Raw genomic sequence first — 15224 nt, forward strand, 5'->3', positions numbered from 1 at the left:
TTCCTATTTCTGCTGCAAACGTTTTATACAGCCCTGGTCTTAGCTTTTCACAAGTGATCACTATTTTTACATGATGCATTTTCTGAGTATCTAATGCAAGAACTGAAGCCAGATCTTCATCAGAGCTGAACTCTAACAAGTGCCTCCTGGTTGTGCTTTCCACACAGAGAAGGTCATAAACAGCACTCTGAAAAACTCCCTGGATATCTCAAGACAGAAATCTGAAATGGATAGCTACTGTTGACAATTTTGGCTTTAATCTTTGTACATCAATGCTAAGGACAACATGGCTTAAAAATGCCCATTTGGAAACAAACAGTTCTTTATTCATTGCATGCTCTGAACAGCACACCCTGAATATGGCGTAGGGCCACATCAAATGCGGACAAGAAAAAGAAATAATAATCACTCATTTGCTAAATGCAGCGGAGGGCCTGTAGAAAATTTAATAAAGGGCCTTGTAAGGCTGTATTACAATGCCCTAGCTCAGAACTGTATGGGCAGTCTTAATGTCCAATCTGTCAGAGCCTGTCCTGGCAACTCAGACCCTCTTTAGATGCAAAGATTATATACGTTGAATATCAACAAATGAACAGTGGGAGGGAGTTCTTTTGGGAACAGCCTGAAATACTTACTTTGTTCCTTTTCCTGGCTGAGGGTGTGCAATAATCATGACGCAGTTTTGTGTCTAAAATCCTCTTGATGCCCAGGACACAAAGAGTGACCCACCCATTAGTGGGCTACAGCAGCAGCTCAGACCAGCTGCACGGGAGCAGCCCAGCTCCTACCAGCTGGGAATCAACCAGGTGCTGGGGAAAACATCTCCCTGTGCTTTCAATACCTGCAATTAACTTCTGGTTAAAAAAAAATATAAATAAATAAAATTGAAAAAAACCACACACAGAATGCATGGGGGAATTTTGAAAAACTACAGTTCAAATCCTATCCACGCTGGGTGGAACCGTGGCCCTGCTGAAACCAGGAACATCCACCTGTCAAGGTTTTACCTCTGCTTTTTATTTGTGTTTCTGGATGCATGTTTATCTCTCTGTCCGCCTTTCTCGCCTGCCTGGGGCTTTCTTCATTAAACTTATTATTGTTCTTTTTTTTTTCCAGTTTGTGGGAAGTTCTTTTAAATCCTGTGCTGACATCTGCTTCACTTATAGGATTTTTCCCTCAGGATAAAGAATAATAGTTTGATTTGTGACACTGTGAGACTTTAAGTGTCAAAAGTTTATAGCTTGTTTTCTTTTCTAACTTGGTATCTGGCTGTGACAGGTAAAGGTTTAGAATATATTGAGGCCACAGGAAAAAAGTGTTGTAGGTGAGCCTTTTTAGGCCTTCAGTTCTTTCTCTAAAATCTCAGATTGTTAACCATGCCATGGCTTGTCAATGAGACAGATGCCTCAGCCTTGAAAATTATGCAGAAATGAACACAAAGGAAATAAAAGAATCTAGGCGAGTGACAAATAAGCTACCCATAAGTATCCAAACTCAAGGAAAATGCATACTAACTTAAATTACATTATGTAGATAAAATAAGATTTACTGAATACTAATATTTCTCATCAGCATATCAGAGGGTACACAGGCAATGCTAGAAACGGTGACAACCTTTGTGTCTAAGTCCCTATTTCTCTCACAGAGAGCATCCTCTTAAATTTAATGGAAATGTAAATATGAAACATTCACTGCAATAAAAGTCTCCAGAGACAGAGCCTAAGTAGCATGATTAGTATGGAAAATGCTTCATAAATCCTAACTCCAATAATGTCTGGTAGCATAAAGGACTCATCTCATTACGACTTTCTAACAGAGCCTTGTTAATTCTCACTTCACTAATCTGCGACCTTGAAAATTCCCTCTCCACATTTCAGTAAAGCGTTGACAGCTGAGCGAAACAGGGAAGTATTCCAGCAAGGGCTACAGGTGACGGAATCTATTCCAAAACACTCGCTAGTTTTATATAAAATACTGCGCCCGACTAAATTAAATGAAATAACAAGCCTTTCATAAATTATCATCCAACATTTTTATTTTAGCATTTTAAATCAAATATCATAATCTATCAATTAATTTATCGCATAGAATATTTTGCAAGGCTGCTCCTAGGCAATTAAGATGAATAAAAGGGGTTCTGCATGATGGGTATTTCTCCTGACATATCTCTGAGACAAAGTATCTGATTTTGGAACTAGTTCCTACTGGCTGTAAGCTTTTCAGACTGCTACTAACAATAAAAATCTTGAAGTGCAAATACACACACATATATATAACTGTATACCCACATACATTAGCATAGACTTGTAGACGTACATCTCCTGGTACCGCTAATGTGGCTGCAGAGTTTACTGAAGACTTGCAGGAACATAACTTTGCTTGTAAGGCAGTTTGGCTAAAGAAGGCAAAATGGCAGAACTTTAGAAATTCTGCCTTATTTTGTTCAGTCTCAAGAGATGGCTTTGCCTCTACTGCCCTTGAGTGTATTTTGAAACACATTAAAAACCCCTCTAAATATAATATACCTTTAAAAATGATCCATTACTTAAATAATTTCTTACCAAAAAGGGATTACTGATCATAATGAGGTACTAAGATCTGAATTGTTAATCACTTCACTACCATAGTTATAAAATCCAGAGAATAAAAATATTTGTTTGTCATTATGCAACAATCACCACTATCAAAGCTTTAATAAAACTACCCTGTACTATTGGTTGTAAATGCAGTAAATGCAGTAAAATTTTGATGCAAAATGGGTTAGTGCAAATGACATCATCAAGTGTTACACATTTAATTCTCTTTTGTTATTAATTTTACATCATCTCTGGTGTTAGTACTATACCATTACTGCAGAGTATGATTATATTTTATCAGTATCCTCCTCCAAAAGGGCTCAAATGGAGACACATTTCAAAATGTACTCTACACTCCTCTCTGTGTGCTTTATCAGCGAGCACATTGACACCTGGGGTACCAGTGTGCCTGACCGCCTCTGAGATCCTACACAAAGGAGAGAGCAGCAGAGCATAGGGGCAGCTTGAAGCCACAGAAAGTCCTCGGTGAAGATGGCAGCAGTGGTTTGCCCTTTAAAACTGCTGTGCTTTACCATGCACTGGCTGGCTGTACACCACTCCCAAGAGAAAATACTCCTCACACCCCTAGGCTTCTGCTATCCATCTCATCTGCACTCTCACGTGGAGGAACCACCATCACCGCTCCCTAACAGCAACAGAGTTCTGTCAGTGGGATGTCCATGGGGAAGCAGGGAAAGGATAGAAAGGTAAGAATTTATTTCAGATTTCAAAACACTAAGGTATTTGAGAAATGAGTGGCACACCTGGGCTGTACTAGAAACAACAGCTCTAGGTGCCGAAGCACTGAAGCTATCTGGCCATCAGGAAGAACATCGTACTGTATAACTGAACCCTGGCATGTGGAATACACTGTTTGTTATAAAATTAAGGAAACAAAAATGTGTCATTTTTCTCCTCGATACGAGTTCTTCAAGGTGTCATTTTTTTGCTCCTGCCTATCCCATGCATTGAGAGCACATCCAACAAATACGTTAAGCTGGGACATTTGATGTGCACTTCTTATTCCCATTATTTTGATACTCATTTCTGTAAGGTTATGAAAGAGTGGTCTCGCAAGTTCCTTCCCTCCTTACATACAAGAGCTCTGCTCAATTCTGTGGTGCAGAAGCAAAAAGCTTCTGTTATTCTAGCCACAATTTCTCACTTTAATAGTATAGAAGAGCAAGATATCTTCTGCCTTCAAATACAAAATTTCTAGAGCACCCAACACTTTGTTACCACAATCCAAGTTACAAACCTTTGAAAGTCATAAAAGTCTCAGTATATTTTAATTAAGTTTTACTTCTCAGTCCATTTAAAAAATACATACCAATATTTCATTTCCCTAGAAGCTTTTCACATGATGTTATGCAGTCTAACAAAACTTTAATATATTCTAAAAGAAGAAAAATAAAAAGGCAACTAAGCTTTATGTTAGAAATTAAAAGATAAGATAGAAAATAAACATACCAACAGCCATCATGTAATCCCAGCGGTCTATGAGGCACATATTGAAGATGAGGTGGTCAGATGTTTGCCCTTGGCCAATGAGTGGAATGTTTCTCTCCAAATTTTGGGTTATTGCAGAAGTCCAGCCAACGAGAAACCAAAAGACTACCAGGAGAATTACAGCCAGCATCCTCATCACTCGCCCACCTGTCATGTATGGAATACGCTGAGCAGTTCGGGACAGGAATACCTTCAAAACCCTGAAAAATTCAGAGAGTGGAGAATTATAAAGAGCACTAGCTGTGTCGCAGGAATTAAAACTTCCATTTTGTTTCACTATGAGATTATTGAAAAAAATTACCAACACTGTTTCCCCTGACAGTATGTACAAGAGTGCAATTTGAAACATTCTTACTTTCATATTCATCGTATTTAAATTGAAGTTATTGTTGCATATTTAATTGAAGTTATGTTAGAGACACACGCTCACATGCTGTGTTGTCAAGCTGTTTTGTACCTTCCAGCTCCCAACAGAAGACTTCTGTCTTTGGAAAAGGGAAGGTTATTTGCATAAAATAGCAACCATTTGTGTGAGATTTCACTTTGTTTTGATGCTTTCTGTCTGCTCATCCTAATCTATTTCCAAAGGAAAAAATAGCACTTCTTGGATATTTCCCCATTGAGTTTGATGCTTCTGAGACAATACTCTAATCCTCGTAGAAATAAGTGTGGAAGGCACTTTGCTAATTAAGTGTTTTCTGACTTGTCTAGAGGCAACATGTTTTTTCAAGCTGGGACAGAACTATCATAAGAAAAGCCACATCATATCTCAGACACATATACCATGTAACAGCCATTAAACACGTAGCACTCACTTTAAAAATACTTGCACTTACTATTAGGATAGGTTTACTCCCACCAAGGACTGTTCAAGGAAATATCACCTGCACTTTCTACCCATCACCACCTGCTAAAGCAGAAAAACATCCTGCTGGGAGCATGAGGGCAACCAAAATTTGAGGAAATAGCATCAGGAAGAGGTGAGCTGTTTCAGTCATTTTGTCCCCAAAACCACAGTGGCTCCTGATTCCTGAACATGAGCATGTCTAATGAATACTCTTGATATCCATGAAGAGACAAATTACCACTGAGGTTTAGGGAACTTGAATTTTTCCAGAAAGTTGAGTTTCTAAATGCCCTTGGTCAGCTCTCAAGTCTTTTCAGTATACCAGGCACCAAACCACCTCTCCACCTGTTCCACAGCCAGGCCTGTCTTTTCAGAAAAAAAAAAATAATCACACTCCAGATTAATATTTATGTGTATATTTGTCTAAGAGAAGGCAGAAGCCTCTCAAACAGATAATAGAGCAGTGTCTTTTAAGGCAGAAGCACAAAAGCTTTTCCACATCCATAGAAGTGAATCATCGTTTGACTACAAACGCAGCCTTCACACTGTGCATTAGGTGAAGTCAGAGGTCTGAATATGTTCAACATCATTCAGCTGTTTCCCTCCCAACAGTTACTCCACAGGGAGTCACAGTTTTTGATCTTTCCGTGTTTGATAGATGTTCTGCTCTCCCTTTACAGATGCTAAGCGTTTTCTGTTGAAAGCAGCTTCCCAAAGACTTCAGGCAGGACAGACGGACAACTCCACAACCGCGAGGCAGGCGACTCCCTCCGCATGGCTCAGCCGCAGCACTGCTGTTCCAGGGCAGCATCAGTAACTCCTTGTTTTTAGAGCACTAAAAATAAAAAATGAAGGCTTTCCTCTTCCCTGAATACTCAGCTTCTTTGAAAGGCAGGAAAAGGTATTCTTTTTGTAACGAACCATCTTTTTACAGCTACAGTTTGCCATTTGAGAAAAATACCATCCTACATGTTTACGAAGCTTTAAGAATTGCAAAAATGGTACAAACCAACTCAGAACTACTAGAAACTTTTCTTTAGTTTGTATTTTGGCTCTCCAAAGTAAATTCTTGGTCATTCTACTGAAAGCAAACATCTGAGCCTTTTCTGGACATAACAAGGCAGGACCTGTTACATTTTTTCCCGGTACTAGCTCATTAACTGCTGACGGTGAGACAGCTTTCTAAGGCAGAGAGGTGGACTGCTATTACATTATTGATCTAAGCACAGTGAAACAAATAACATTTTGCAGTACAGCAGTCAAAATTCCTCCAACTTGGATCTAACCACATTTCTTTCTGTCTCCTCTTTTTCACAAAAATAAGTGTTCACCACCACCACCATTTCCACCTGGAGCGTGTAGGCCTATATGTAACCCAACCTTCACATCTTTTTTTTTCCAAAATCTTTTTTCTGAGAAGCTGTAAGGAAAGCTTGGTAAGATGTGTAGTCTTGAAAATCTCCTTTCCACAGGCTGTGGCATAAAAGTACTCAGCCAGAACATGAGCTTCAGAGTTGCAATTCCCTCATCTTCCTCCCACAACATGAATCCAAACCTGCATCGCTCACCACTTCAACGCTAGCAGATGTGCTCCATCTCCTCTCCTCTCCTATGTATTACTGAACATGTATCAAAGCAGAGATGAATGCTCAGGAGTTTCCCCTCCCAAGAGCATGCCTACTCACCAGGCTACAAGGTCATTCTCCTTCCTGTACTTCTGACTCCTACACTTATCAAAGTTCACCATTAAAAAATTGAATTGCTACAATATGAGACCAAATTGCCTCAGCATACACATATTGTCTGATGACTGGTACCCTCCATCAGAAAATTGGAGAGATCTCTATTCAAATCTGTGCCCTGACTTCTAGGTAGACAATATTCAGATTCCCTTTTTCACACAGTTCTGTATCTATATACTGGGTTGACTCAGCTATGGAATAAATGGAGAGATTTCTCACAGGGAGGCAAGAAGTGGAGCTGGTGGGCTGCACCTATACTAGGAAATGAAATACGCCCAGGGTTTTCCCTGGCACTGATGTCAACCAGCATGGAACAGCTGGCATCCATGCTACTACCTTCCAACACAGGGCGGCTGCATGCAAACTGCCCACTGCAATGGCCTTGACCAGCTCCTGAACCATGCTGGGAAACATCGTGGGAGCATTCAGGTTAGCATGGGCCAAGTGCAAGTCAGGGACCACTAAAACAATTCAGCGGGACAGAGGATGGAGTTCCAGTGCCCAGGAACATTCTCTGATGCTACTTTAGTTTATGAATATAGATGTAGCCCTGGGTTCAAATCCCTGAGAAAATTAATGTTTGATTATGAATATCAAGTAAGGCGATGCCAACTGGAAAAACTCCTTCTCCTGTCCTGCCTACCCCTAGGATGCTTAGTAGCACCAGGCAGTGCCCTGGTACAAGCTTAGGGCGCTGTTTGAGATGTATGGCCTCTGATCTAAGGCAGAAGAGGAAACTTAACCATCTCTTCCTCAGCATTTTCTAGCTCTTCTCCCAGCGAAAACCATTTAGTACATGCAATCCACTATTCTGTGCTGTTATTGGATAATCAAACGATCATTTTCAGTGCCATGTCATCAGCTCTGTTAACAGGCAGATCAGACAGAACACTGCAATGTGCTCTACCCACTTTTCTGGAAGACACCGCTGCCTTCAAGCACAACTTTGGCCTACAGACAGCCACAGGCAGCATTAAAGCTGATACGCAATAGCCATCCTTTTTACAGGGGAAGTAGAAAGGCACAGTTCAGGCTGAATGAACTGCCTGAAGACCACTGCAGGTAACTCCCAGCTCTGCTGGCTGCACCATGAAGTCTGGATAGAATTAAGCCGTATGGTCTGAAGGTGTTTTTGGGGGGAGTTCGCTCCATGTAAATGGACAAGCGAAGGGCTTGGTTGCAAACACTGAGAACTGAGAGCCAAGGGAAGCCCAGCAGTCAAGAAGAGAAGCGATGCTGCAAGTGGATTTGAGGCAGAGGGACAGAGCTGAGATTTAATCTTAGAAAATAAATAAAACTACTTGAAATTTTCATGTCATGTCAATAGCCTGTCCTGTGAACAGAAAAACATGGTGCCCGAACAATTAGCTGACTGCATAAGTGGCAGGAATAACAAGTGAAGGATCCTGCTTTGACAGCAATGACCTGGCACGGTTTATTTTTTATTTCTAGCATCTGTCATCTTGTGGCTCTACTGAGTCATCCTGTCAAACTGCTCTGTTCCAGACTGATGATTTTTATTGTGATATGAAAGCTACAACAGAAACATAAGAGGTCAAGCTCTTATGAGGTATATTGCCCTGCTACAGTGCAGGGATTACGTCTTACCTGCATTTTTCTGGAGCAACAGTGAACATGCCACTAGTTACTTTCAGTTTGTAAACTGACATGATTCTCCCAAAAACAGTGGAGAGGTACCGATGGCACATGTATGGCACCATGTCAATACAAAAGAAAGTCACAAAACACAAACTCTGAGCGCAGGTTTTATTTCCATATCAGGAAAGACAACTGAAGAAAGAACATCCATACTTAAGGCCCAAGACCTCACAAATCATATTTAGATGCACTCATACCACTAGTTACTGGCTCTCAGCTGGAAAGGATAAAATCCAACTGAGAGAGAGAAATGAACGGCTTTCTAAACAACACTCCAGCTGACAGTTTCCAAACTGGTCACTGTCTGTTTCCTCAGTTATTTCTCAAGGCCTCAGCATAGAATAGATGTGAAGTCCAGCACTGAAGAACATACTCACTTAAACTACGATGATCTTTTGCTTTATTGAGTCTGATTGTCGTGAACCTGAGCAAACCTAGGCTGAAAGCCATGCCATGTCAACAGCATGACAGTGACATGGTGAGATCTGCATCATACACATCATGTCCTGTCCAGTGAAAAAAAAATAAAAGGACTAGAAAAAAAAGTTCTGGTAATTATTTGGGTGTATGAATACTTTTAAGAGTCCCCATTCTATAAGTTGCTATTACTGATAACCAAAATACCTCAACTTCACACCACACTTGCAATAAACTGAAGTGTAGATAACACGATATCTCCCACATTTTCTATTTCAGGAAAGAATTTTGTAATAGCAAATACACTACCAACAAGACCACTGCCATGAAAGGCAACAAATTCTTAGAAGAACTGACTCGCCCTTCCAAACGCACTGGATTCTGTCATTGGTAACAGAGCATAAGCTGGATGAAGTCTAGTCTGCACAGCGAGACAACTAACAGTATCATAAGCTTGCTAGATAGTCACAAGGTGAATCCCAGGTACCAATGGTACTGGAAACACGAGGAGGAAGATTGTGCTGCAGAATTGTTTCCTCTGTACTGTTCCCCTGGCTTCAAATCCTCACCTGGGGGTCTCTCCTTAATAAATGGCAATATTAATATCTGAGGATATCCTGAGAGTACATTAACAAATTAATAGTCAGATAATCTTGTGTGTGTCCTTTTCCCTTAACAAATCATATTTACTTTCAGAAATGTGATTTTGAAATTTTTCTTTATATCTTGCCTAGAGTTTTAAAGTTATTTCCTGTTGTGGGAAACTAATGTAATACAAATTTATCAGATGTACGCCTAGAAAAGCAAGCTGTGAAGAGGAGTTTAAAATGTATTTTATCTCAGTGCCTGGTAAAAACTACCATTAGTACGCAAGGACACATGGGTTATGACTTAATACTAACCTACTCCATACAGTAGTTTCCTAGATTAGTTTTAATATTATGTGTATAAAGGTAATTCTACAGTGCTTCAGTGAAAGTTCCCCTTCTGGATCAATGTATAGGAGATAAACTGTGCTGCCGTAATTTCCAAGAGTTCGAGCAGACTGAGGAAGGTGAGAGGGAAATCACATGATGTTCAAGGGAAGGCTCTGGGTATGGGAGGCAACAGGTTTCAGTCCAATAGGTTTCCCAGTGCAATCAGAGCCACTCACTCATTCCCACATCAGCAGCACTGGACTCTCAGTCTCATGCATATTTAATAACACGGAAAGAGTCTAAAAATATGACTTGCTTGATGAAAATGTATTGATTTGAAGTAGCTTTTGCCTGTCAATCTGTAGGTAAGCTTGGAACGAGCAAATAAAATTACGTATTATTTCTTTAAATGTAGCCTTGATTCTGACATTTTTCATGCTATATATATGCTTTATTTTCTCCTTTCACCTGCAAGTCTAAATTCCCACCTGAGAAAAGCTCAATTTCCTGGTGGACTATAGACCAAAAAGCTTTCTCTGCCTGCAGTTGATCCCAAGGACGGTAGCTGGATTCTTTTGACAGATCAGCTGAGGTTTGCTTTTCCCCAGTGCCTCCCAGCTCACTGCCCTGCTGCCCGCGTCTGTTCCGGCTGCCTGCTAGCTCCCATTGCAGGAGACACTGAAACTGCCTGTGTATGTTGCTTTTTGAAGAGTTTTTGTTCATGTCACCATATCACCCAGGTAGGTCTCATGGCTGTTCCTCAACCGGATTTGCCCATCCTGGGTGTGTGCTGATGGATGTACCAAGCATCAGGGAGCTGAGAGGTAAGAAGGCTCAACAAGGGGACTCGCCATGTCACGTAACTAGGTTTCAGTGATGCAGATCAAGCCTCCTTATTTATGAAATCCTCATCTGCTTTGTGCTAATTATCTCTTCTAATAAACCACTTACTGCACTAATACCTCCACGAATCCTGCTGAGATTAGCAGAACTACACAGAATGTCAGTGAAATATCTGACCCTCTGCTGTCAAACTCTGACCAAGCAAAGCTCTTACAGAGCACACAGTGACCCTGTAAATTGTTAAACAAAAAGCCCATCAATCTGTCCCCAGACAACTAGCAGTGACATGTCTCCTGTTTGTAAACTACCAGAGTTCAAGGTTACAGCACACAGTTGCTTTGGTGGCACCAAAATCAAGAGCTCACAACCACAGAATCCTATGTGAGATTCCTAAAATTCTGAAAATCCCAAGTCCTTGGGATAGGCACAATGCCATCTCTTTCTCAGTCTCTTACCAAATGGTTAACATAGCCATTTCAATAATTTCCTTTTGATAGATATCACTCAGTAAAAATGAGGTCAGCTTCTCAGACATTTTTCTCCATAAGCAAACCAATTCTGCTGAGCTCTTTTCTTCATTCAAATTTGAGGTGGCTTTGTGGCAGAAACCTTAATTCATAGGTCCTTAAGACTCCTGTGGCTAGTAGTTTAGACTGCAGATTACAAATCCTTCAGCCTATACAAGCTTTGGCTAAGCTAATTATTTGCTTCTTAAAAATCATCAGGTGATTATTATCTTTTTGTTAATCTAAAGCCATTCAGTTCCTTACTCTTATCAAAGACTTTCAGAACAGGCAGTACAGAAGATCTCAAGGTCACTATTTATCAGGAAGCTTACACCATGAAAACAGATGCAGGAACTGCCTCCTGGTAATCCTCTCCTACAACAGGTCAAGAACATTTTCAAGGCTTTCATTACAAAATTTGCTTCACAGAGTGCTATGGCGTTGAATGTACAAAAGCCAACTCCTGATCCCAGCTCACAATGTTTCATTTAAAAAAAGCTGATGAGTAAAACCAGCGGGGACGACAAAAATTCCCCTCCTTGTTAGTGCTACTCAGTATAGGCATCCTCTCCCACTGAAAACATTCACAGACAATTTCAACGAGCTTTTTGAACGTCACAGGCATTTTCTAGTGATCAGCAATAAGGTAGCTGGTCAAAACCTTATGCCAAAGCTCATATTTTTCTTCTTAAAACAGTCACACTACAGATAGGAAAAGTCTTCTCATGGATAAAGTCCAAATCTAGGCCAAAGTAGATTTGGGGGTGGTTATATATCTTGATTCAGAAAGATTTTATTTCCTTTCTGCTCCTTCTTTGTTCATTGGCAAGCATTGCACTTCTGATCAGAGAATGATAAGCCCCACTTAAAAATGATGGTACCTTTTCAGCATGTTTAATGTGGCCACAGAAACAAAATGCCTCCTTCCTTTTAAGCTAAAGACAGTAGATATTCTGACCCACTTGCATGATGTGAAAAGTGGCAGCTTTAAGAAAAACAATACATATGAGATTTTCAATAGGGCTGTAAGATTTCACAATTAATAGCAGCTGCACTACATGTTTCACCAGTTATAAACTGAAGTTATTAGATTAATTTATTAAGGTACTATATAAGAACAAGGCAAGGTTTTTCTCTGAATCAAAAAGCAGTGAACAAAAATTTAGTGAACTTGAGTGAATTACAATTCACTCTGCTAGCCGTTTTTTTTTATTGTGAGGACTGAACCATATAGCCATATTATAACTTCAGATTATTACACTTTGCTTTTTGAGAAATGCACTAAATAGCAGTCAACAACTGAAGAAAACTACCACAACTATAATTTCACAGATAAATGTCTTGATGTTCATAGATGGATGCTTCCTTGCTTTCCACTTTGTATCCCATGAGACATGTGGTTAACATGATACGTAACTGTCAGTTTATGTGTTGCTACATTGTGGACTGAATAAGATAAAACAAAATTCAATTAAAAATCTCATTAATTTACTGAGTTTTTATTTGTAATTACATAGCAAGTTTCTATACTAAAAAACCATAAAACATAATGTGCTTTTATGTGATCTCTTTTGTCTTACTAGCTGCTTTAACAACATTAAAAACTATTAATGCTGCTCTTCTAATAATATCATACAATTCTGCTACTGGATTTTCTACAGCTTGAAGGCCAGTTGTAGCTCTTCATTTCACTCAGGCTGGGCAGCTACCGGCTGACAGTCTTGGGAACCCATTGATAAGCAGACCAGTACAGGTGTTTGTATGGTCTCCCAGGCTCCAGTAACAAAAAAGTTCCCCATCCCTGCTCTAAAGTAACACACTCTAATCACAGCGTTTGAGTTTCTCATCACAGGAGCTTCAGCGACCAAATGATTTCTCTGAACACTCCACTTGTAGGAGGAGATGAAAAGCAGAATAAAATTATTTTCTCCTTCAGAGCTGAACTGTGCTTTCTTTAGGCAGTTTTAAAGGTCCCTTCCAATCTTAACTATTCTATGATTCTATGATTCTGTTCTCATGCTGATGAGATTTTCTTGAAGATCTTCAAACTCCATGTGACATCTGGTATTAGCTTTATTTGTAAGATACTAAAGATACAATTCTTTAAGAAAAGATGGAGTCAGTAGACTTCTCTGACAGAAGTGATATTGCCCTGTCTGTCAATGGACTGCTGAGCAAGCTCAGGAAGAGATCTGGGAGATGGCGGTGCGTGACAGTAGGAGACCTGGAACAGACCCACAAGCTTGGTAACAAAATTCCCAAGAACCAGAGAAGACTGGGGAGGGCTTGATGCAACTTCAAAATTGACTATATAAGATCAAATCAAGACCTGCCTTGCAAGGGCATGGTACACAAGTGAAGAATTAGGCAGAAACACTGCTATTTCTAGGCTGATATATCTAATTGTCAAATAGATCCCTATTTTCCTGAGTTTTCTCTTTGCTTTTTTGGAAGAGGTTCCTGCAGGAGAAGGTGTATAAAGCTCAAAGCTGTCACTGACCATGACAGCTGCATTCTCAAAGAAGATTAAAGAGAAGTATTTTTTTTCAAAATAACCTGGTTTAAAGTATATTGGCTAAAAAAAAAAATTCTAGTGAAAAGAAAGAGACCAGGAGAAGTACTGTATCTGTGAAGTGCTCAGTAAAACACCATACACAAAATCTTTTGGCACTAAAGTATCTCCTCACCAAATTACTTGCAAGCACTTGTTTCCTTTTCTGCCGTGAAATGATGTTCCGACACATTACTTTAAAATGGCAATTCATTATTAAAGATGCAGGAAGCAAACATCAGCAACTGAAAGAACAAGATCTTCCCCCATCCTTATAAACTGTAACACATCACCATTTTTATTTCTATTTCTTACATATCTTTTGGAGTGTATTCTTCTCCTTTCAATTTCCTTCTGTCGGAAATTTTCAGTGCTGGAAGTTACTGTGAACTGGTTGAGAGAGGTTCATACCACTGCTTCCATACTGGATGACCAAGAGCATGTGCACCTTTACATATTCAAATAATGCCATATAAATGCTCAAAATTTTTTACCACATCATCCTCCCAATCTTACCACTTCATTGCTAATCATATACAGATATGGAAATCTTACTAAAAAAAAACCACCTGAATTTCAGCTAATGCTAATGAGATTTACAAGTGCAATTTCCAAGATTCATGCTTGTCATGCTCAAATTAATACAGTTAATATCTGGAAAAAAATCTCTTTTTCTAGTAGTCCACATAAACAAAGATTTCTTACATATCAACACTCAAAGTTATCTAGCTTTTCCTAACAAAATAAGAGTCAAATAATCATGAACAAGAACAATCCAAATTCGCATTTCTTTTTAACCATGAGGACACTGAGGAAGAAGTATGAGGATACACTGGAAGGCCCAGTCCAAGATGTGTTTTGCTCTCATTTACATGCATTCATAATCATGGCAGATAACCAAACAGTACCGAACGAACTGGTCCTATTTTACTTCCTTTCGGCGTAAGAAAGAGTAATCACATCCACTGGACACAATCCTCCTCTCAGATTCTCAACGTAGACTTTGCACTTCAGCAGAGCTCAAGAAGAGGTGCTGGGTTGTCAGCACCCCTATTAAATGATGCAAAGCTGACAGAGATTAATGAAATGTAGTACAGAAAACTGCAGAAAGACACATAACTCTAATATTTATTTATAATATTTCTTGAGGGTTTTGTGCCCGCTTTAATAAAAGAAATGTTAACCACTTTATAACGTGATTGACAGGCAGCAGCGTTTTATATCCACTCTACTGAAAATGAAGCTCTTTATTAGCATTGCGTTCTCCTTCCACTTGTGGAATAAATATTAACTTTATCTCATGGTTCTGCACGCAGGTATCATGGCTAAGACCTTCACGTGTATTTGAAAGGAAAGTTTATTCTTCAGCTTGTCTGCAAAAGATAAGATTCAAACCACTCTTACAACAGATACAATCAGGAACATCTCCACCTGTCACAAGATATAGCAGTGTTAACGCCAACAGAAACCGAGACCATAAACAATGCTAACTTCTTTGGATAAAATTTCCATGTGATAAAATATCGTCATTATTAACAATATTCCTCTGCAAATGTGCGCCTGGAGTAGATTACACTGAAGGGAATGAAAATCCTGGCAAGGGTATTAAAGCTCATCAGGCATCTGGGGAGTTACTGTGGCTCTGGTCGATTAATTC

General features: G+C 39.6%; 1 protein-coding gene across 1 annotated transcript in view; it reads right to left on the minus strand.

The window, feature by feature from the left end:
• The window catches only part of GPR158 (G protein-coupled receptor 158), a 199330-nt gene that overhangs the window by 21367 nt on the left and 162739 nt on the right, over window positions 1–15224 (minus strand). Inside the window, exon 7 of the mRNA XM_086742581.1 lies at window positions 4047–4285. Within this exon, the coding sequence (XP_086598707.1) occupies window positions 4047–4285 (239 nt within the window). The remainder of the gene's footprint in view (window positions 1–4046; window positions 4286–15224) is intronic.

The sequence above is a fragment of the Chlamydotis macqueenii genome, chromosome 2 (assembly GCF_036417535.1).
Source record: "Chlamydotis macqueenii isolate bChlMac1 chromosome 2, bChlMac1.mat, whole genome shotgun sequence".
NCBI lineage: Eukaryota > Metazoa > Chordata > Aves > Otidiformes > Otididae > Chlamydotis > Chlamydotis macqueenii.